Source organism: Pagrus major, chromosome 20 (genome assembly GCF_040436345.1).
Source record: "Pagrus major chromosome 20, Pma_NU_1.0".
In the NCBI taxonomy this organism is placed as follows: domain Eukaryota; kingdom Metazoa; phylum Chordata; class Actinopteri; order Spariformes; family Sparidae; genus Pagrus; species Pagrus major.
Window position 1 is genome coordinate 13794623 of NC_133234.1, and position 22575 is coordinate 13817197.

Below are 22575 nucleotides of genomic sequence, written 5' to 3' on the forward strand. Positions count from 1 at the left end.
TGAAGGTGAAATGCCTCCTTGAATTATGTCAACTAGATTTCTGTGTACAACTCCTTTGGTGTAATGCAGTTTGCACTGTTGCACTGTATGGTGGGTGTTAATTACTATGCACTGAATATGCACAGTGACTATGACTGTCAGGAAGTGAACTTGTTTGTTCCTTCCTGATTTTTGGCGCGTTATGGAAGCATCTTTGCCTGTTTTGTGCCGGATTAGCCTTTCATTTTTCAACATTTGTCATTGTCACACCATCGTCACTCAGCATTTCTCAGCGGTCACAAAGCCATATTCGGATTTTGCTGAAACAATGCCCAGAGCAAGTCAGGCAGGTTTTGTTTTTTTTAAAACCTCTTAACAGTCTCAATCTCCAATCATCATCTAGCATTCTTCAGCTGCTTCTTCATAAGACGTTAAGGCAGCAATGCCGTTTAGCTTCCAGCCAGTATTCAAGCAATGCAGCTTAGCTACTAATTTACATATAAATTATATTTATTTTATATATTTTGCAAACTTTAGCCCATTTTATTTTTCCCAACCATTCAAATTCCTTCCCACACTTTATCGTGCATTATTCAAGTCTTAAGCTAGAAACTCCATTCAAACTTAATACACAAATTAAAGCCAGCAATGCAGTTTCTCAGCTTGTAGCAATATTTCACTGCTTTGCTGGATTTCAGTGTTGAGTGTAAATATCTACTATATATGCAGCTTTAACGCTCACTTTACTTTGAACTGTAACAGATCTTTTGAGAATCAAGATGCCATCAATAATCCGGACCAGTTGTATGGACACACTCCCATTAACAGATTAACAGATTCTCAGGAAGTAGTATCATAAGTTAACATGTTGAAATCTACACCGGAGAGAACACATCTCTATCAGCTAGGGCAACAGTAATGACAAGCCAACCTCAACCTTGTGCCTCAGAGCAGGTTATGTGTGATATGGCGTCTTTACAGCCTTGGTTTGCCAAGTGTCCTAAAAGCACTTAACAACTGCAACGGTGGCCAGTTGTCAGCCAACATGTCTGCCATTGCAATTAGATAAGCTTGTGATATAATGGTAGCTTCTTTTGTTGTTTTTCTGCTCCCATGTGGTCCAAAATGGGCTGATTCAGCTGTCATGTGACTTGTTGAAGATGGACACTGTTTTTCTGATAACGCCCTGATAAGGGTTTAAACAGGAGATCAAGCATGAAATGGAAAATATCTGACATATCAGATGGCACACGAGACAATTACTTTAGTTTGTAGCTGTAGCAGTAAGTGCTACTATATGGCAACATAGTTTGTGTACTATGAGGAAGTTGTCAGTCCCTCCTTCCATATACCCTGCAATTAGCCACTGTTCTAAAACATTATGCTGCCGTCCCAGGATGTGACAAAATAGGTGCTTTAAAATTACATAATTCTCTCTGGTAATAAATATCTGCCAAACTATGCTTAGTAATGCAAGCAAGCAGGGACGATGCAGCTTCTTTGAGGGCTGACGTCAACTCACTAATCCAGTGTTAATGAGATTGTAGGTTGGGGGAATTCAAGCAAAGAAGAAGACGCGGGTTAGCTGCTAGTAATGCAGAGAATGCTTCTAGATATGATGGATGTCTGCATACTCTGATGCATTAGGCTGGTTATCAGTTTAGTCTCACCTGCAGGATGAGCTACCCCTCCTTATATACTGTGACTGTTCTTGTTGCTCATCCTGAAAGATCAGCTCAGATCAGGAATGCTGGGGGTGGACGAACCTTTGCTCTCCAAACGGGCACACCGTCGTTCTTTGCATAACAACCAAGGATGAGAGTGCAAAGCACATACTGTCATGGGTTGATTTTTGTCCTTAATATACCCGTCTCTCAGGATGGAACATTTTTGTTGTAACTTATACATGAATGAGTAAAACAAATAAAACGTGACTGCAAAGTTTGAAATAAAATGACATATGTATGGCTTGCTTTTTTTTTTATAACAAAGGAGTGATGATTAATCTCCTTATTGCACCTTTAAATCAAATTCTGAAATTTATGTTTGTAGACTTGCTTTTATGTCTTTTTAAAAATGTCTTTTATGTCTGTTTTTTTCTTTTTTGTATTTATTGATAATGACACATTTTTTGGCATATTGTCTTCTCATTTTAACGGAAATATACCTTTATTTTGTGTTCCTAGACATTACACTGACACTGACAAACTAACTGAGTTTAAGAAAAGTAAATGTGTATTTTGTGTTCAGTCCACCTCTAAATTTTGAGGGGAACTCCTTGTGTTTAAATCCGACAACTAATCTTTCTTCCGTGAGGCAGAAACGATGAGTTGGCCTCCTGAACAGGAGACACCTGTGGGAGGGGCTGGTATCTCAGGGCCTCGGATGGAGTTGGAAACAAGTGATGACACTCGAACATGTAATTGTGCAGCCAGTAATACTGGTTTATCAAAAACATCACAAATAGTGAAGTAGCGTGCCATCAGCTGACATCAAGATTTCTCTGACTGGCTCAGATCTCTCTGTCTCTACAAGCTATCTATCCATCCATCTTTCTGTCTCTGCGTCAGTTTATGTAATCATTTAGTTAATTCATCACTGTCACCTGCTTTGTACACCCTGCCATCCATTACAATCTCCCCCCATTTTATTTTTTTGTTACGTCACACTGCTTCAAACTTTGCTACGAGTTCCTCAAGAGATTGCTGGTCGATTTAAGTATTTTAAGCTTTTGAACAAATCACAGATGCTGGTTTTTGGTGGGTCTTTGTTTGGAAATGTTTGTTTGGTCTTTCTAGTTTTGGGATTTTTTTTTTATCACAAGCAAAAAAAGTTTTAATAAAGCATTTTTTTAAAGCCTGCAACAGAACATACTAGTTCCCATTATTTTCAGATATTGTTGTTTTTATTCTGCTGCATCGTCGGACAATAGATCGACCAGCTCAACTACTTCTGCTATTAACAAAGAAGTTTATCCCATTCAAGAAAGTTACAGTTAGACATTAACAGTTGAAAATAAATGTAATAGTTATTTTAAGTTAATAAATGTATTTTATATGCTTGTGGCCACATTGTCTGGCTAAAAAATGACTTCAGATTTAACCAGGTTTAACTGACTTAACTTGTTCTTTATGGTCAAAAAGAGAATTGTGTAGTGTTGTGCTACTATACCACTAAGGCTGGATTGCCAACGTGACCCAGGTTCACCTGAGGTCTGGTGGTTTTCAGTAAACTTACTAATTGCATATTCATTAGGAATTTTGGATATAAATGCATTATATTAACTAAGGCCAGTCCTGCATTATCAGCTGCTTTATGGCCTTGACTTAAAGTGGGACCCTATGTCCAAATCTAGTTGTTAGAGCTTTCTAACTTAGTTTAGAAGCTCACATTCCTAATAAAGTTGTGTTTGATGGTTTGAAGTGACAAGGTACGTATGCATTGTATTAAGTGCAGTTAGTGGTGTGTCAGGAGGGGCCCGACGGCTCACTTTGGCCTGAGGGAGGGGTGGTTTTGGAAACTGTAGAAGTACTCACAGAGACAGAGCTACAGGGCCACCTGTCACGGTGTTAACAAGTGATTGGATTTCCACCCTGGATGGTTGAGTATAGAGCTGTACAGACATACATACAGGTTAGTCGAATAAAAAAGTAAAAAATCTGGTTTTATACAAAAATATTAAATATTTAAATGAGATTTTGGAAGAACAGTTTCAGTAGTCTATGCTTCTAGTTTAGATCAAACACATCTGACATAAGATATAAATAGTTACAGACACTATGAAGCTGCAGGACTATAGTCAGGAACTATACCAGGAAACAGAGACGGAATTTTTTTTGTGACATAAGACAACGTTCCCCCTTTATCAAATTTCAGCCTATTGTTTATTCATCACACTTGCAACTTTAACGTTACGATTCAATCTCACCACACTATAGAGTGCTGTAGGGATGACATATTTTTTGGCAGGCTAACCTGGAAGTTAGTATCGCCCTGGTTCCCTCGACAAAAGCTCGAAAGGATTTGGATTATTGCCGAAAATAAGCTCTGTGGCAAACACAAGTTTATTAAACTTACACGTTCAGCAAAATAATCTTCACAAATGTGCACCACGTTTAGGGAGTACGATGCTGATATAAGGCTATAAACGAACTACACTGTGGTTGCACGACTTCAACGTCGCCACCACTAAGCTTCTAACACTGTACTATCCACACTTTACCATTAATTTATCAATCTACCAGTTAGGTTAGTCCACCTGTAAAGACCGACTAGTGAGTAGATGGGTTCGGTATAATGACGCTTAATGTCTGCAACATACCATCTTTACATGGGGGTAAAGGGTGGGAAGCTCAAATGTTGGGATAATGTTAAGCTCCTGTGTTGCATGTTGCAAATCATATAAACATATTGAAGAAATTCAAACTCCAAATTTTAATATTCACAATATTAACAAACTCAGAAATATTTACATTTTCCAGAACTGAATAAACGAGCTGATCCCAGAGGAAAACAAGGTCCCCAGAACATTGTTTGAAACTATATAAAGGTGGCAGGGTCCGCCAATATAAATAGAGTAAAACAGTAAATAAACAGCATGAAATTGTGTTGTCCTTTAAGCTCAGTTTGTTTATTCAGTCATGACAACAAAAAGAGTTTGTTTACTTAGTTTGTTTAGCCATAAAGAAATGAGTCAATGAAGATCTTTCTCTTCTGATTAAAATTTCTTCCCAAAACTACATAGTGCTCCTTTAACCACAGACATTTTTGCAGCCATTTAACCGTAAACTCATTCAAAAAAAAGGTCTTTTTCAGCCGCAGAAGGCAGCTGCTTTTAGTGAAATCGCTTTGAGAATGACACTGCACGCTAACTGGCAGTAGGGCAGAACACACAACTAAGGAAACAGATATTTCTCTCAGGAGTTGGTGGAGACCCAAAACAGAGCTAAAAGAAAGTGAATCTTGGACTTAGATCAAAAAACACCAACAATGGGAGAATGTACCAAATGCATGTGAACTTCTTGAGTTTCTGAAGTGGTTCCTGGGTACTGGATAAATCCTGTGGGTAGTTATGAGAGTAATATCATGAAATGTCATTTCCTCCTGGTGCACACTCACCCACATTGTTTTAATGTAGGGTTAGGGTTCATTCATTCTTCATTTTAAAGACACTGAGTTTTGTTTTGTATTTCACAGAATACAATACACAATATACAATAGACTACATTCACCAGCAATAGCGGCAGATTTATGCCTCCTCTCATTGAGCTTCCTGGAATGACTCTTAAAAAAAAAAAAAAAAAAACTCCCCGAGAACAAACAATCTGAAGATCTTCCTCCGCCTAATCGGCGTCAGGAGATTTGTGCAGGTGTGCAGGCACGTTGATCAGTCAGATGTCTGTAGAGGCGTTTTTAGAGAAGCTTCTGGCAGAGCTGAGCGAATAAAAGAGGGAGGATGAGGCCGTTAGCCAACAGTGAGGAGGTACAGGTGTGTCCAAGGTAAGAGGATCAGCTGCTCTACTTCTCTGAAACTTACTTTTTTAAGCGAAATTTGCGGGCTCGTTTCTCTTCACCCCCTCACAGTAAGTAGTAGCATTGTCTTGTTTTCCATTATTATTATTTTTTTAAATCTTAATATTTTATTTTATTTTTTGTAATTTGTCAATTATTACGTTTAAAATCTGTGCGTAAAAATCGGGAACATTTTTGGCTCGCTGTGCCAATTTTAAACTGTTGCTCTTTCTCTCTCATCCGTCTGTTTTCATGTCCACAGGTGCCTTTTTTCTTTTCGAGGATTTCATGTGATTGATGATTTGTTTTAGTGAACTTTTATTTATTTATTTTTTTTCTGTTATCGTTTTAGATGAAGTGGTTTGTTGCTGCACTTGCTGCTGTGTGCGTCCTCGCACCCAGCGCCCACTGCGCCGATGACAGTATCGGTGGGTATTTAAACCTTTTTTTCTCATCTTCAGATTTTTAATTCCTCTTTGGATAAATGCTGCTTATCTTTTGAGTGAGTAAATACTTTCTCTTTTCCTCCTCCAGCCTGGTGTTACCATGAGCCAACCTGCAGTGAGTACTCTCCCTTTGCGTCTAAATGACATCTTTAACCTCTCCCCCCTCTTCAGCCTGTAAAATGTTTTGCTCCTCTTTACAGATGACACCACATGGCCGACCATTGCTGCTCCATTTTGCAACGGCACCCGACAGTCACCTATTAACATCGACACATCAACTGCCACCGGCAACTCCGCCTTGGGGCCCTTCACCTTTACCAACTTCGACAGCACCACAGCAATGACGAAGATTGAAAACACGGGAAAGACTAGTGAGTGATTGGTGACAGGAGCCTTCTAATGAGCTTTTAAAAGACTGTGCCTGGAGGTCATATGTGTGTTGATGTAGCCAGAACAAATAGTGTCATCATCTTTTATCCAAAGTAAAGTCACTGGTGACATCTGGCCAGTGAATCCAGTTTCACCTGCTCACTTTTCATATTAATTCTCCTTCCTGTTTGTTTTCCCCTCCTCTTCCAGTCAAAGTCGCCCTGAGCGGTGTTAGCGTTTCAGGAGGAGATCTGTCAGAGACATACCAAAGCCTGCAGTTCCACTTGCACTGGGGTAATGGCTCCTCCGTCCCCGGCTCTGAGCACACTGTGGACGGCAAGCGCTATCCCATGGAGGTACTGCACTTTTCATTCATGTTGTGCTCCAAATTCATCAATACATTCATATTAAGATATTTCTCTGTACTTCGGCCCACAGTTGCACATTGTGAACATCGGGGCATCCTTTAATGGGGACACAAGTCTGGCTATCGCAAACTCTACTGGACTCGCTGCTCTTGGTTTCTTCATTGAGGTGAGGAAAAGTTGTTTGTTTTTTGTTTGTTTTTAATGTCAGACCTAACTGCAGTTTTTTAAAGACAAATTTCTCCTCCACTGATATGGAGTAAAACATTTAACCTAATTGAAAAATGTGTTTACTTTTCCAGGCAGACGATGCGACTTCTTCTGCAAGCTGGCAGAGTTTGACCTCCTACCTGGACAACATCACAGTCTCGGGTAAGGAGACCTTTTTTTACTTTCTTTGCTTTTGAATAAAATGTGTCAGCTGCAGTCCCTTCAGAGCTCCAATTTCTGCCCTCAGGCCAGTCTGTTTCAATCGCACCTGGATTCTCACTGGATGATCTCCTCACGGGGGTGAATCGCACGAGTTACTGGCGCTACCTGGGCTCCTTGACCACCCCCGCTTGCAATGAGGCTGTGATTTGGACTGTATTCAAGGATACAGTCAAAGTTCCCTCAAACTTGGTGAGCTTTCTTCTTCTTTTTTTGGTCATTACAAATGCTTTCTACAGTGCTCCATGCAGCTAACTGTGGCTCTGTCTTGTCTCCAGATCGACATGTTCAGCACAAAACTGCACATCTTCAACACCACGTCATCGCCTACGATGGTCAACGTCTTCAGAAACATCCAGGCAGACCAACCGGTCACAACACAGGCTGCCAGCTCCACCTCTAAAACTTGTTACTCTCTGGGGCTGATGGCCCTGAGCCTTGCTCTTGGGAGAAGTTAGAGCCAGAAAAACCTGAAGCTGTTGTGGCATCGCAGCAACCTACACCCTTTTACCATCACTTCTCTGCTCTATTATGAAAGTATGCACTAAACCAATCATTAGTGCTCTGAAGAGCAGGATGTCTTTTAACAACTGAGCCCTGAAGCCACAATAACGTTATTGCTCTCCAATGTAGCTCTCTATTATATTAAAACTGTTACAGTGAAATGGTTCAAAATAAATATTAAAGCGATGATGGCTGCCTTGCTTTTCTGTGGTTGTCCATCATCATGCTTCCAGGGTTATGATGAGCTGTAAGGAATTATTTATCTATAATTGGATTTTAATCCATTGTAATGCTTGCTTGCAGCCTTTTGCATACGATATTTATGTTTTATATATAAGAATTTATTTGTAGTGTGAAGAATTCGGGCACAACCGTGCCTGTCTGAAGCTGCCAAAGGTGTTTGAGAAAGGGATGAACTTGCACTAAGTTTACAGGGTAGATGAAGTAAGTTTGGAGATCCAACAATGTCATGATCCAACAATGTGTGACTGTATTTAGTTGAAGTTAGCATGTATCTGTCTAGAGTTAGAAGTCAGTCTTTACCAATAGATGTTGCAAAATGTGATTTTTAATACAATGTTCATATTTTTATACTCTTAGCAGATGACATGTAGCCACATTAGCAAAGCTGAGAACTTAAAAATGAAACCCGTGCTGCCTTTTTCAGTTGGTGTGATGAAGGACTGATGTGTCACTCGCTCAGATGAACACCATTATTTATCAGAATTACACCATATGCATGACATGTTTCACCTTGTGTTGCACAACTTGCACATGTAACTGTGACCTCTTCATCTTGTTAAATGTTTGTAAATTAAAGTGATTTGGTGTGAAACTTGTTTCTTCAGTCACTTCACTTTTTTTTAAGCATTGCATTGTGGCATTAAATGTAATCCCTATTGTTACTGAACCTGAGCCGGACACTTGAGACATGGCTTTTGAGAGGGTCACCATTATACAAATCAAAACATTAAATGACATAAAAGCCTGTGATACTCAAAGTCGGTGGATTTTATTACATAGTTCACCCTTTAACTTTGCTTCCTTATAACCGATACTCCTCATTGTGCTTTTAACCATAAAAACCGGTGCCACTTTAGGAACAGAATAAATACTTCCTTGAACAACTTGAATGCACTTTGATCAAAGGATTTAATGTTTAACTAGATTAGATTACCTAGATATTTAACTAGTTATTATTTAATATTCCAAGTTACAAAGAAAAGAGGAAGCACTTTGGAGTAAATGTGCACAATCCTTCTTGTGGAGTTTCCACATTCTGCTTTAATTTTAAGTAAAATTTGAGCTGGTAATTATCAAGTCATCTGAGTGATGCCCAGACCAAATTGTGAAACATCAGCGAGGAACAATCGGAACCATGAAGTAATGCCAGTCCATCAGCCTCAACATACTCGCCACATAGACTCAATCAAGTGCTCACAACTCCACAGAACAAACATAAGTATGTCATGGCCCAGGGGGATGGGTGTTCCTAATGAAGATACTGATCTGAGAGTGACTCATATAGGACTGTCACTTGAGAATGACAGGCATGTATGCCTTTGTCCAAATGTATCATTTCATGTGATTCCTGCATGTGAACCATGAGATAAGAGAGTACACAGCTTTAGTCAGGAGGTGCTGAGATCACAAGATAATTTTCTAAACTATTTAAAAAGAAACTTGTCACATGAGCCAAGGACAAAGACACAACACAAACAGGAACGTATATATTAAGATTTCTGACATTTTATTAAGGATATTTTATATAATACTCACTTAAAAGTTGTTGATTTCTTGCATACAGACCTGCAGCTACAGTACAGCATATCTTTATAGAGACTACATCTGGCCTAACCTGAGAAAAAACATTCATTTTGATCAACAAACCCCAAAATCATACTAACTTTAAAGGTCCAATGTGTAGGATTTAGTGGGATCCATAGACAAAAACTAGAATATAATATTTAAAATTGTTTTCATTTGTGTATAATTTCTTAAAGCTAAAAATTCTGTTTTTGTAAGTGCTGTATCATAGAAAACTGGATGTGTTTCAGTTCCTTGAAGACGTTTCACCTCTCTAACTAACTGGAGGGGGGTTAGGACACACCCAAACAGGGTGTGAAAGCCTGCAACTCTCCTCTAGCTAGTTAGAACTGAAGAGCTGAAACGTCTTCAAGAAACTGAAACAAGTCCAGTTGGTTACGATATAGCACCTAGAATTACCATGACCTGGATGTTTTTGTATCCTTTGAATGTGCCTTTAATATCTTCAAACTGAGCAGGTCCTCCTCCACAGAGTCCTTTATGATGCTCCGCCATGTTTCTACAGTAGCCCAGAACTGACAAACCAAACACCGGCTCGAAAGAGGGCCTGTCGTATTTTAATATGTTTTTAGTGGCAACTGGGGCAGGGGGAGGCAAGGAGTCAACCCCAGATGCCACTAAATTTCACACATTGATGGAATGTAACTAAGTACATTTACTCAAGTAATTTTGAGGTACCTCTACTTTAATCAAGTATTTCCATTCTCTGCGACTTTATACTCAGCATTGGGAGGGTTACTTTAAGAAAGTTACTAATTACCTGTTAAACTTAATCCACAATATCAATGTAATGTAAGTTGATTACTTTCCATTACTTTTGAATTACCTAATACCAAACATATGCAAATAAAGAGAATATTAATATCAATTAAATGAGAAGAACAAATTTAAAGTAATTACTTTTACAGCAATTGGAAAAAACACAAATACTGATTCTGATCTGATCTGATAATTGAAAAGAGCATTAATCGTTTGACCCGTAGAAGTATATACATCCATGAAATTGTATGACTAATTTTACTTTTGCTTATACTTTTGATAGGTACATGAAATATTAGATCCTATAAGACTGTTTCTATTACCTAGAAGTAATATTTAACACTGTTACTCAAGTATGACTTTTGGGTACTTTTTACAACACTGATCTTATACACTGGACCTTTAAGCATTAAATGATTTACTGGATTACCTCTGAAGAGCTTAGCTCCACCTCAAAATCACAGTGACAGAATAAAACAAATTTGAACAATCATATAAAAAAGCAATGAATTTGCACAACAGCAAATCAGTAAAGAATAAGTAAAATATAAAAAGCTTGAATGTGTGTGAGCCGCAACGGCTGTTTCTGTTTGGTCATATTGCTCAATTTTTGCTCTTTTTCCATATTTTTTCAGTAACTCATGGGTATATGTCACTCAGTGGCTAGCTGTGTTGTGGGTAATGTACATGCTGGGTTTTGAGTTTAACAAACACAAGCTGTAAACACACTTCAGTGTGTAAAAATCTCAGTTACCTGCCTTTTCCCACCTGCAGTCCAGTCACCTGCTCTCATCTACCAGCACAACTGTTTCCCGTTTCCTCATTATCTCCCCCTGCATATGCTGTATATCAGCCCTCTTTCCTTGTTGACCGCAGCTTGTTCCTGGTTATACTTGCCAGCTTAGTTTGGCCCTGTGGACTGTTGACCTGCTATGAACTCTGCTTTGAACTCTTGCCAATTAAAAAGCTCTGTGTGTCTGTGTTCAGAAGCTGTACAACAACGATTCCATTTCGTTTTGAAATTACTCACATGTACAACTCAAAAATTTAAAAACCACATGACAAAACATGTTTCTTGTTCATCCTTCTTCACAATCAAGTTTGATTAACCAAAGCATATTCCTGTTTGCACTCTAAATATAGGTATGTGTGCAAACGCATAACTCTGAACTTTTAAAAAATGAGCTCTGATGAAGAAATTGCACTTCAGTGTGTTTGTGTTGCCTGTTTGCTGTCCAAACATTGGGTGGTTGTGTAAGGTCTCATTATGAGGGAGTGCTGGATTTCTGTATTGGATTTCCATACATTCTCCTATACAGACTGTGTGTAACCCAATACTCACTCTAGAAACAGGAGGGGCTGAAATCCTATACCAGGATGGAGAGAGGGAACTCAAGACGGACTATTTTCACGGTTCAGCAGTATGTTGTGATAAGCTACGTATTTACACTGACATAGGCCTTATGTTGAACTATAAGGCGGGTGTTTAACATAGGCTTTTAATGACACTGGCATGTAACTTGAAACCAACTAATGGGCTGTAATCTAAGGTGAGTGTATGATGATGTAAAGAGCCTGCATTACCCTCGAGTGGAAAAAAACAGGAGTAGTACAAAAACATCCTGCAGCCACACATTTCAAACTCAGGTGTCTATTTTCTAATAAACTCACTGATTACCAATATAACAGAGATCAGGAGGAGCCAGCTGCTTCTTTTCAATGAAGATGATCTGTTTAGTTCACAGATGCACGTCTTTGGGTTTCGTGTCCCGACTGGAGTGGAGGTTGTGGCAGGCAGAGCCGGACATCTGAGCCAGTCTACAGCGATGGATTTAGGAGTGACGACTTCTTGGTTCAGTCCTCCGTTCTTCAGCACCCAGTAAAGGTTGTCCTTGAAGAAATAGGCATCTCCTAAAAAGGAGCAGCAGTCAGTAATTTTGTACATTTTTAACAAGGGGGGGGGTGGCTCAGTGGGTTAGGTTTTACATGCTTTAATGCTCACAAAACACTTTGTTTTCTCATACAGCAGCACTGTATTCCCCCTTGAAATGCTGTTTCAGCACTTGTCTCTTTAAGCCATCAGGGAAAGTCATCATTCCCCTTAAAATGCCTACAGATTGCAAATTATAGGCTGACATACACATTGCATTGCACCGACTACATCTATCTGGCAGCCAATGCTTCTTACTTTTTGCAGCCACTTGTAAAAACATTGCTCTATAGTGGTCAAAAACTCCACAGGGACCATTAAAGTAAAAGACCTGAATATTTATTTCCCCACTGTGTAAAAAGTAACAAAATTAAACTCTAAAGATTAAGTTTATCAAACAGTCATCTGAGATTCATTTAATGTGATTTCCTGGTATTTTGTGCTTTTTATGTTTGGCTGTGTGGACTGCTGTTATTCAAGTCACTTCCATTGCTTTGACAATGCCTTCCACCTTCCAACTAACCTGCGTGTGAGTGTTGAAATATACCATCAAACAACCAACAACAACATTCTCTGTGTTTTTTTAAGCAAAGGTCACAGAAAGCCATCACATATTTACACCTCTGAACACAATGCTACCTTCGCCCCAGCTGATGATGTCATCCATGTGGTTTGGCACTCCTGCCCAGAGACTGTTGTCCCGTGGGTAGCCCGGCTCTGGCTGCATGTTCGTCTGTTCCCCCTTACGGCTTTCGTCAAACCTCCAAAACTCCCCACCGCTGAATAGGTAGGTCTTGCCGTTGTGGGCCCAGATGAAGGCTGCCTCCACCCTGTCCACCATCACCCCGCTCCTTCTCTTCATGTTCCATTCGGAGATGGGCCGAGGGTAGCCAGTCATGGCCACCGTGTCCTTGAAGACCCAGTATTGAGATCCTGGTCAGATGGAGGAAAGTTTGAGAATTTTAGAATGTTTTTGTTCAAGTTTAAGTCTGTCCTCGTTCTAGGAGGAAGAGAGAGGGTGGTCCGGATTTCATGTTACAGGAGGCAACATTTTTTGCTCATCATGACTCATTAGACAGCTGTTAGGTAATCGGTCTTGACTGAAACCTTGAATGTGTGTTCTTTTGTCTTTGTGTTCTTCATGTGTTGCTGAATGACTTATACTAATAAAGTCAAGTATGTGGTCAGTATGTCTTTTCATAGATATTCATGAAATATTTCGACAAAATGATTCATTAGGCTAAACTTTCTACATCACTCATCCTCGTTTAAAACCACCACGTCAAAAGTAGCATCATCACTGACAAGTTCCTGAGAAGAATCAACCACATTCACAACCTCTAGTCACACCCTCTGCTTTGGCATGTTTTTGCCATTGCTAAGATTAGATTCACCAAAGACACACCTAACTACCAGATTTTTTTGTCTCTTACCAATAAAGAAGATGATACGGCTGTCGCTCTTCCTCTCATACACAGCGTCGATCTTGTTCGTTCCTTGCGGAAGTCCCATCCAGAAGTTTTTGATCTGAGCCGGATTGAGGGACACCAAAGACCCATCTCGCTTGGTTCTCCAGAAGTGTGCACCTTTCCAGGAAAAAAGAGTGAAAATGACCTACATGTGTGTAAATTCAGACATAGTATAGATGAAGAAGGGGATCACCAAGTCTGTGTATAACATGCCAGGTCATTTTGAATATTTTTTTGTGATGTGAACAATTTAACATGATTTTGGAGATTTGACATCTTTACCTTTAAAAAAGAAGACCTCCCCCCTGATATTTGCCACTGCATCAAAGCCTCCCTGACAGCGCTCGGGGAACAAGGGCTCAGACCTAGGACAGAAAAGTTGAATAAAAACTCTGCAATTTGACAAAAAATTCACTAGAGGGTGCAACAAGACCAAACACTGCCACAGTGAGGATCGATCAGAGGGCTTTTATCTGCATCCACTTGTCTTAAATTACAACATCATCATTCATTTGCCTTAGATTAAACTGAGTGCATTGATAGGATATTCATAGTAAATGCAAATGATAAGTGCATATTATCCAGGTGGATATGCAGTAGCTCTTTATCTTTCCTCTGACTCTACTCACGGCTGTGTTGCTCTGGGAGGAGGTGGACTGGGAAGGCGTGGGAGGTCCGGATCAACCCCACCTGGTGGCCTCTCGTCCTTCACACCTACAACAGAATGGTGACAGCAGACAATGTTGAAGAGGCGGTGAAAGCTGATGAAAAACTGTGCAAGCAGTTGACATTCTTCTCAGTGGCCGGAAGAAGTTGACAAACAGGATGCAAATGCTATCTTAGGACACAGAAGGAAACTGATGAAAGGCGATGCATGAGTGCACCTTTACACACTTTAGTGCTACACTTTTAATTCCTTTATCAGAGGGTGGTTTCTGACTCATGATTGGGTTTTTATGGCCTTTTATATCATTTGTGGAGGGTTTTATTAAGCTATAATTCTAAATAATTTAAATTTGCAATTAACATTGAAGATTTCTTCTTAAATTTTAACTTATTAAACACGCTGTCATCGTATAAATTATAGGTAAACATCATTTACATTTTCTACTGGTTCAAGGCCACTTCTCTGTCTTTAGGAGGATATCACAAGACCATAGCCTACCATAAACCACCAACGGTCATGTTTATATGGACAGTAAGCATTTAATGCCTCAATAAATGAAGTGAAAGGACAATGCTGGACAGGTTAGAGGCCAAAAAGGAACCATCTGGGTTTTTCAGCCATGTTAGTGGTGCAGGATATCAATATTGGTCAATCTGATGGCTTGTCGGTTCACCACTTCTAGACTAAAACATTCAACACCACTGGACGGATTGCTAATTTGGTACAGACATTCATGGTTTTGACATGAAGTGTCAAATGAGTTTCCCTCTTCTGGCCGTCATTAGGTTAGAATTTTTATTTGTCTAATAGTTTGTTTTGTGACAAAAATATGTGCTTATCCAAGGAAATTCCCATCAGCCTCAGCTGCAGTTTGTGTTAAGTGCTAAATATTTAATGTTAGCATGCTATGAGGCTAAACACCAGTACAGCTTGTTTGCTTTGTCACTGTGACAATGTTAGCATGATGATGTCGGCCTTAAGCTCAAAAGGTTAGGGTTAGTCATGACTCCAGACGCTTTTCTGTTTCATTTAACATTTTACATCTTTTCTTTTCAATATTCCTTGTAGGTCAAATAATTTATACAGAATTTTAACTAAAATTATCAACAGAATGTAAAGAAATAACAGTGTTGATGTTATGATGTGTAGGTATTATGTTGCAGGGATATCGAAGCTAACCAGCAGTAGTTAGCAGCAGTTGGCATTTAAAGGAGTTAAAGTACATGTTATTCTTCATTTATCTGACCTATTTTCTGAGTGTGCCATCTACTCACCTGCACAGCTGGGTGGCTTTGCAGAAAACACAATTCTAATGAGAGGGCAACATTTTTGACTGGGGAACAGTCTTTGACAAATAAAGCAAGTGAAGGCCTGCAAAACCGTGTACAACTGCAACAATTCTAGTGAGTTTCATCTTTAAACTTAAATGACGATTTCACATCAGGCAAACATACCAACGGACATGAAAACCACCACAAATCAACACATGCTATAAGTGGGACAGATGTATATGTGCTATAGAATGTAGTCAGTCAAACTGGTTACTGACCGTACAGCTGTTGGATGGCCAGCTTGTCATCCAGGTCCAGCTTGAAGTTGAGAACGTCTTGCACAGCTCCCTGGTAGTACGGCCTCATGATGGACGGGTCAGAAGAGGAATGGGACAAGCCCAGTGCGTGGCCAAATTCATGCACTGCAACTGTGAACAAGTCTGTGCTGCTGCTGTCACCTGAGGAAGTGTGAAGCTGTTACTGGATCACATAAACAACCATGTATTTATGGTTCAACGCCACTGAATAAGCAGACAAAGGACTCTGTTTCCTTTATTCATTACTTTAGATCACTATGTCATTATAGCTTTTACATCAGACACATCCATCATATATCCATCCATCATCATTTCAATCAGTAAATACCTCCATAGCTCCAGATCTCATCATCATCAAAGTGTGTGTCACCCGCCACTTCATCCCTGCCGGGGAAAAAGGCGTGGGCCAGGGTGCCACCCTGCCCGTCAAAAGGGTACCCGTCTTCGTGAAGCAAGCGGTTAAAAGACACTCTGATGTCCCCTCCAGCTGCCGCCCCCCTGCTGTCAGTCGGCAGCCGACGGAAGTTCAGGGGGGCCGCGTCGCTCCAAGCTTTGAAGGCGCGAGTCAGGATGTTGTCCACCAAACCGGGTGCCAGTCTGGGTGAGAGGGCGGTCGATGGGTAGCTGTGGACACTGCGGACAGGAATAGATTTAAGATTTCAACACATTTTTTGACTTTTATCTTTTAATGATCTTCTTAATCTGTTTAATGTGTCTTGTCCTGGAGATTTTTGTTCTGCCTTTTTTGTGTTTTTTGTTTTTTACCAAATATTATATATCATTTTTAATGCGTATCACATTTTCAGTCGAGATTATGTTAAAGTGTCTGCAACTTAAAGTCTCAGACCTAAACAACTGAATAGGTTGACTGCCAGTGACTTTCATAAACGAAATATATCACCTTTCCAAGAACAACATGACTGCTGCGGCTGCCTACGCTCACAGTTTGGTCAGTTTTAGGAAATCATTGTGTGTTGGCCTAAAATAACCACATTACTCATGTAACTTCCTGTCAGCTATCGTTGCACCTACGTACCTTAACTACATTAGTAAATTAAAATAACTCACTTCTGACTTTGGGTTTCACAGTAGGTGCAAAAACTGGCCTATATGGACTTTTCGCTCCTTATACTACTTCGCCTGACTTCCTCTTTCACTGGCTGATTTTGACTTTGATTGTGACTTTATGCACATTCTCGAGTGCGTCATCTCAGTGACTCTCTCTACTTCGCTAACATAGAGCAACAGTAGCTGACGTTAGTTTAGAAATGGAGTCCGTTAACGTAAATAACCGGCTTCCAGCACAACACAGTAGTTCCACAGAGCCCGATTAAAGGTGCAAAAGTGATTCTGGAGAAAGAGAGTTTATTGTCGAGTTTTATTCCCAGGTCGTCAAATACTGGCGCTTTGAGTTGGTAGGCCATGCAGCAGCGGAAAGCGTCAGTATTTGTCAACTTGCAAATGAAACTCAATCATCAGCTATATTACAAATTGCACCTTTAAAGGATGAGTCTGGTCAACAAATCCAATGAAAAGACGAAAACCAATGATGACACTATCCTACTAACAAGTATTGCCTGTGTCGTCACAGCCTGACACAACGTTTGTTGTCCAAAAACTATTAAAAACACATCAATGAGCCTCTCTGTTGTTCTCAGGGACATTTTCCTTTTATGACTATAAACATGATTAATTTCAATCTTGTATACACCTTCCTGTTGCTGTAAATTCTCTCTAGAGCAACAAATGTGTGCTAACCCGCAGCTGACAATAGTCCACAAAAACCGCTGTTGGCGTAACGTTTGGTAAAAACAAAAATTCCCAGCTGTTCTTGGAAATGACTTAACTCTTCCTAAAAATGAAAAAATATTTTGTCTCCAGGAGGAATGAATTGGCCTGACTGCTGCAGGACACAGCAGTCAGGACACATTTGGCTCATTAATGGCACTTTTTAAACTCTGTGTTATGACATAGAGTTTACAAATCAACTTTGTCCTATAATGTGTATGCGATCATAAATGTATCTTTCTAATTTCTCCACAGATGGCGTATTGCAAGGTGCAAATTTCATAATAAACAAAGACATTAGAGTGGTGGAAGCGATAAATCCAAACAATTTGTATGGGCTTGTGTAAATATTTGTCAGATTGTTGGATTAAAAAACAGATTTCCAGTCAAAATGCACACAGAGACACAAAAAAGTCTCTTCCCCACATACTTCCCCAAAAAACAGACATGACATATAAGGCTATGATTCATACAGGGGAAGAGATAAAGCCACAATGTAACATGACAGGAAACATACTGTACCTCCATGTGAGGTCAGTCTTATGCCATTTAAGGCCTGACAGAGCATATCTTTTCCTCCTCCTCCTCCTCAGCATGTCCTCACTCCCAACAATATCCGGCAGGGAGCATCGCGGTGTGGACATGAGTTTGATGGTTTCACTGTCTGGAAGAGAAGGAGATCACATAGTGTGTAATCAAGAGCAGATTACAGGAAGTTTGAGACCTCATGTGGCCCCCGCGCTTGTGAAATCTAAGATACTCAGAATATATTTTGAGTTTTCGGTTGTTACCGAGCACGCCGGTCTCCTGGACGCCACCGAATCTCTGCATGACACGAATGGCTTTCTCAATCCCATCTTTGGTCTGCAGTTTACTCGTGCGTGGGTCAGCAGGAGGAAGGTAGCCATACCTGCTCAACCAATCCTGCACAGAAGACAAGGAAACCACAGTAAATTTGGTAATCTGTGCAGCAACAACACGCTCCAAACATCTGTGAACCAACAATATCAACACAGTCTTCAGGATAAAATGCTGGCAGTTAACGTTTCTGCAAATCACTGATACAGTCACACTTGTACATGTCACACACTACTAAACATATTGACATTTCAAAAACTGAGGCTTTGGGATGTAGGACGGGTCAGCCGCCATCCCACAGCGTCAGTGTTTGACGAGTTGGGATTGAGACTCATAGAAAACTCAACTTTTCTTACAAAAAGCACGTTTAACCCAAAACACAGTTGTTTCCTAACGTAAGATAAAATTGAAAATTGAACCTAAAGAGATGCAACACAAATACACTTCAACACATCCATGGCTTGCAGAAACAAACATTGCTAACATTTATTCTGCCGATACTGTTGAGACTATCACTGAAATCCAACTCTTACATGAGTCAACTCAAAGATTCTGGGCAAACGCTGACATCATGGAGGCCATTTGATCCACAGCTCCACCAGTACTATAAATCAGACCCAGAATGTTCCCTCATAATGCAGTGTGTCAGCCTTTTTTTCCCTCATTAATATTATATGAGCCTGTCCTTGTTGAGTGAGTTGCTTGATGGGATAAAGACAGTGTTGAATTGACAATTCGCATACCAGACGCTCTAATCAGAATAACTGAATGGAGAATGGACTGCAAGTGAAATAAGGTCATAACCTTGGCTCGGTATTGTTCCTGTTGATGTGTATCTCTGTCAAAAGGAAGAACGGTTTCATAAAAGAGATTTTGAAACCTGCTCGTCCTCCACCTTCTGTTGTGGTCGCAGAGAGGAAAAGGTGTTGTCTCGCACGTTAACAGTTAACAGTCTTTCAGTGGGTTTTGAACCTGCACCTCAGTCCTTAAGAAAAAATATATTTTTGCTATTTTTTTAATAACACTTAGAAAAAGGCAGGCTGTATTATGTCTTGAACCCAGGTCTGACCATACACCGGCAGCATCATACACAATGGCGACTCTGATGGTAGAAGAAGTGAAACTTGACTATTTCCCAGAGAAACACATCGACATGCTTTCTTGTGAAGTTTTCTTGTGAAATTGAGCAGCATTGATTTTTTGAGGAAGTGTGTGTGAGCAAACTGGAAATGAAAATCTTTCCAAATTGCGTTTTGCGATTTGAAATATTTGGTCATGACCGAAAATTGCACTCAACTTATTGAAATGTCTTGAGTATAGCAAGCTGCAAAAAAACACAACAACCACTTTAAGGGTCGTCATTTTCCCTCATAAAACTGACTTTTTCTCAATAAATAATTGTCTGAATGCGCAAAACAAGTATGGATTTGATGCCTTTTCTTTTGATTTTTATTGACCTCATGAGTCATCTGAACATGGCCTGGTGTGCATCAGACTCTTTGCCATATGTCATGCGGCCAATAAGACTTCCTGCTCATATAAATCAGAGAAAAGTCTGTGAGAGCCTGATGCAAAGAGAGGAATGGTCACATTTGAACACAACAAACACATACACACAAGAAATGCACAGTCATTTTCCTTAAAAAATAAATCACTCTCACTCGGTGTGTAAATATTTGTTCTTAAATTGACATGGCTGGCATTCAAAACGCCTAAAGTCACATATACAATCAACAAAGTGATCCTCCACTTGCCTATGGTCACATCTAAGAATGAGAAAGTGCATTTCTTCATAAAGAAAAATTTAGATAATCATAATGTGATTTAAAGACAACACTCAGTCACACATTACATTATTAATCAATAATGAAAGGACGGTGAGACACTTTTCAGAGTTGTAGTAAAATGACATTATTCCTCTGTTCAACACTCACCACTGCTCTGCTGTACTGGCCGGACTGTGCAGATGTGCCTCCCGATAGGGTCCAAAGCATCAACACCAGAAGACCCAACTCCATCTCAAACAATCACTGCAACAGAAGAGCTCCGTTATCATCACAACACTTCACATCTGGACACTTCTCGCTGCAGCATCTCAAACAAAGCTCACCGTTGTTTCTCCTGTGAAGCTTCAGTTCTTCTGGGACTAGGCGGTGCTGATCGATAAGTCAACAGTCTGTCTCTCCCCTCAGTATCAGTGAAGACAGCCGTTCATTGACTTCCTTTTTATTCGCCCGTAATGCGCGCGACACACAGCTGGTGAGAGCGTGCACCGCTGATCTCTTTATCAAATTAAACACTAAACCAACTTCCTAATATGCTTCCATAAGAAAGAGGTTTGTTATGGAGGGTTTCAACAGCTAAAACTAAATTAAATAACGGTATAATGACATGACTAAATACATGAGTGAATACATAAGTTTATAACAAAATGCTCAAATAAATAAATTATTATTTAACTTAATGCTTTTTAATGTATAAATACTCAATGTATTTGAGTATTTATTTATTTAACTATAAGTTTACCATCTATTAATGACGTTTATTATAAAGTTTTACCACAAAACATCTGCTATTATAAATGTTACGTCATTAATAAAAGCTTATTACAATGATCAGCTCTTATCCAGAAGGTAAGGGGTCCAACTATGCATTAGATGGATCTCCTTGAATTAAAGAGCTAAAAGACAAAGCAGGTGCCATGTTGGATTGATTCCAGCATGGCCGAGTTTACATGTTTAGAGGCCCAGGGGCAAACATTTGTTGTTGGCCCCCCCTGGCCCCCAGGTTCCCATTAATGCACTCACAGCACTCTGTAGATGAAACATTTACGATTATTTTATTTCAAAATAAAGTGTGCTGAATGATTCAAGTGTTAATAATATTTCAAATGGTCTCAGTTTGGTTAGGTTACCAAAAAAACTACTTGTTAAGGGTTAGGGTTGTGTTTTTTTTTATGTACAGTCAGTTACTTTCCTTACGTAATAACACAGTAGTTGTGATTTTCAACAAAAATCATTTTACCAGTATTATTCAAGACAAATTAGTTAAAATACATTTGAGGGAAATTGACAGCGCTCCAACAAGCTGGAGTGCACCGGCATCTCACATCCCATCTTAGAGTCCCATTATGTTTGTGGGTCATTCTCTCTGCAAACCATCACTGGTATTATATTTCGCTGTCTCTCCTCCCCCCTCTTCCTCCTCTCCAGTCTTTAATTTCTGTCCATACCCCAGGGAACTAAGTGAGTCATGCCATTAGCACAAATGCTGCCCTGCTAATGGGTGGTCAGTTTCCTTCATGTCCACCTCATGTCGCTGCACCAGTGGAAAACAACGGTTGGTTATGATGATGAACGTCCATTAATGCTGTTGTTCCTTTGAAGGCATATGAATACTTCAAGTAATTTACTGTGCATAAAAATCATACTGAAGCCTTTATTGGCAGTGAAATCCTTGTTCTAATACGAACAAGTGTTGGATAATTTCACTCCTCCAGACTGACCCTCATATGCAGCTGGAGCCTTAGTGAAGTCTGGAGTGGACTTCTGATGTTTGCTGCTTTTCAGGTTAGCTGTTTTCTGGTTTTAACAATATCCAAAGTCTGAAAGAGCACGATTGTGGACCTGCATTATCTGAAACAAATAACATACTGTATTTTAAACCTGCATCAACTGCTTTTAGGCCACCTGGGGGCAGCAGAGACATGCTGTAAACAAAACATTGACATATTTTAACCCTTTTAATGCAAAGAATGTGATTTCTTTCCCTAGGGGTAAATCAATCAAAACAATGAAACAAAGGAGTTTGTGGATGTTGATCATGGGAGGTGTTGTCTTCATTGTTAGACAGCCACCATTGCCGACGAATCCTCGGGTCAGGGGGATCCAGATTACCCCCTCCTGGGAACAACACAGTGTTGTCCCTCAACTGTCAAAATCTTTGTAAACATATCATTTTAAATTATATATGAAAATGCATAGAAAAACTTGAGCTAAATATAGACTCAAAACATTATCATTTTTATTATCTGTAACCGCTTGGGTCCCCCCTTCATGTGGCTCACAGTGGTGTGGTCCACTCTAC

At 39.8% G+C, this 22575-nt stretch overlaps 2 protein-coding genes across 3 annotated transcripts; one reads left to right on the forward strand and one right to left on the reverse strand.

Annotated features, from left to right (window-relative positions):
* The first annotated feature begins 5398 nt into the window (after positions 1-5398).
* LOC141015677 (carbonic anhydrase 12-like) lies at positions 5399-7792 on the forward strand. 2 transcript variants are annotated; one of them, XM_073489822.1, is made up of 9 exons: positions 5399-5478; positions 5843-5918; positions 6025-6051; positions 6137-6307; positions 6516-6661; positions 6744-6839; positions 6973-7042; positions 7128-7291; positions 7378-7652. In XM_073489822.1, exons 2-9 carry the CDS (start codon positions 5843-5845, stop codon positions 7555-7557), a joined length of 930 nt encoding a protein of 309 aa, XP_073345923.1. In that variant the 5' UTR covers positions 5399-5478; the 3' UTR covers positions 7558-7652. The 2 variants fall into 2 exon arrangements, with proteins under 2 accessions (XP_073345923.1, XP_073345922.1); XM_073489821.1 differs by having other exon boundaries at positions 5457-5561; positions 7378-7792.
* A 1538-nt stretch (positions 7793-9330) lies between these two features.
* Positions 9331-20688, reverse strand: mmp25b (matrix metallopeptidase 25b). Its single transcript, XM_073488971.1, has 11 exons — positions 20600-20688; positions 20424-20519; positions 18423-18555; positions 18154-18295; positions 16172-16476; positions 15805-15984; positions 14218-14302; positions 13871-13953; positions 13553-13705; positions 12759-13052; positions 9331-12100 (listed from the first exon to the last, which is right to left on the reverse strand). Exons 2-11 carry the CDS (start codon positions 20505-20507, stop codon positions 11841-11843), a joined length of 1719 nt encoding a protein of 572 aa, XP_073345072.1. The 5' UTR covers positions 20508-20519; positions 20600-20688; the 3' UTR covers positions 9331-11840.
* Positions 20689-22575: the final 1887 nt, after the last annotated feature.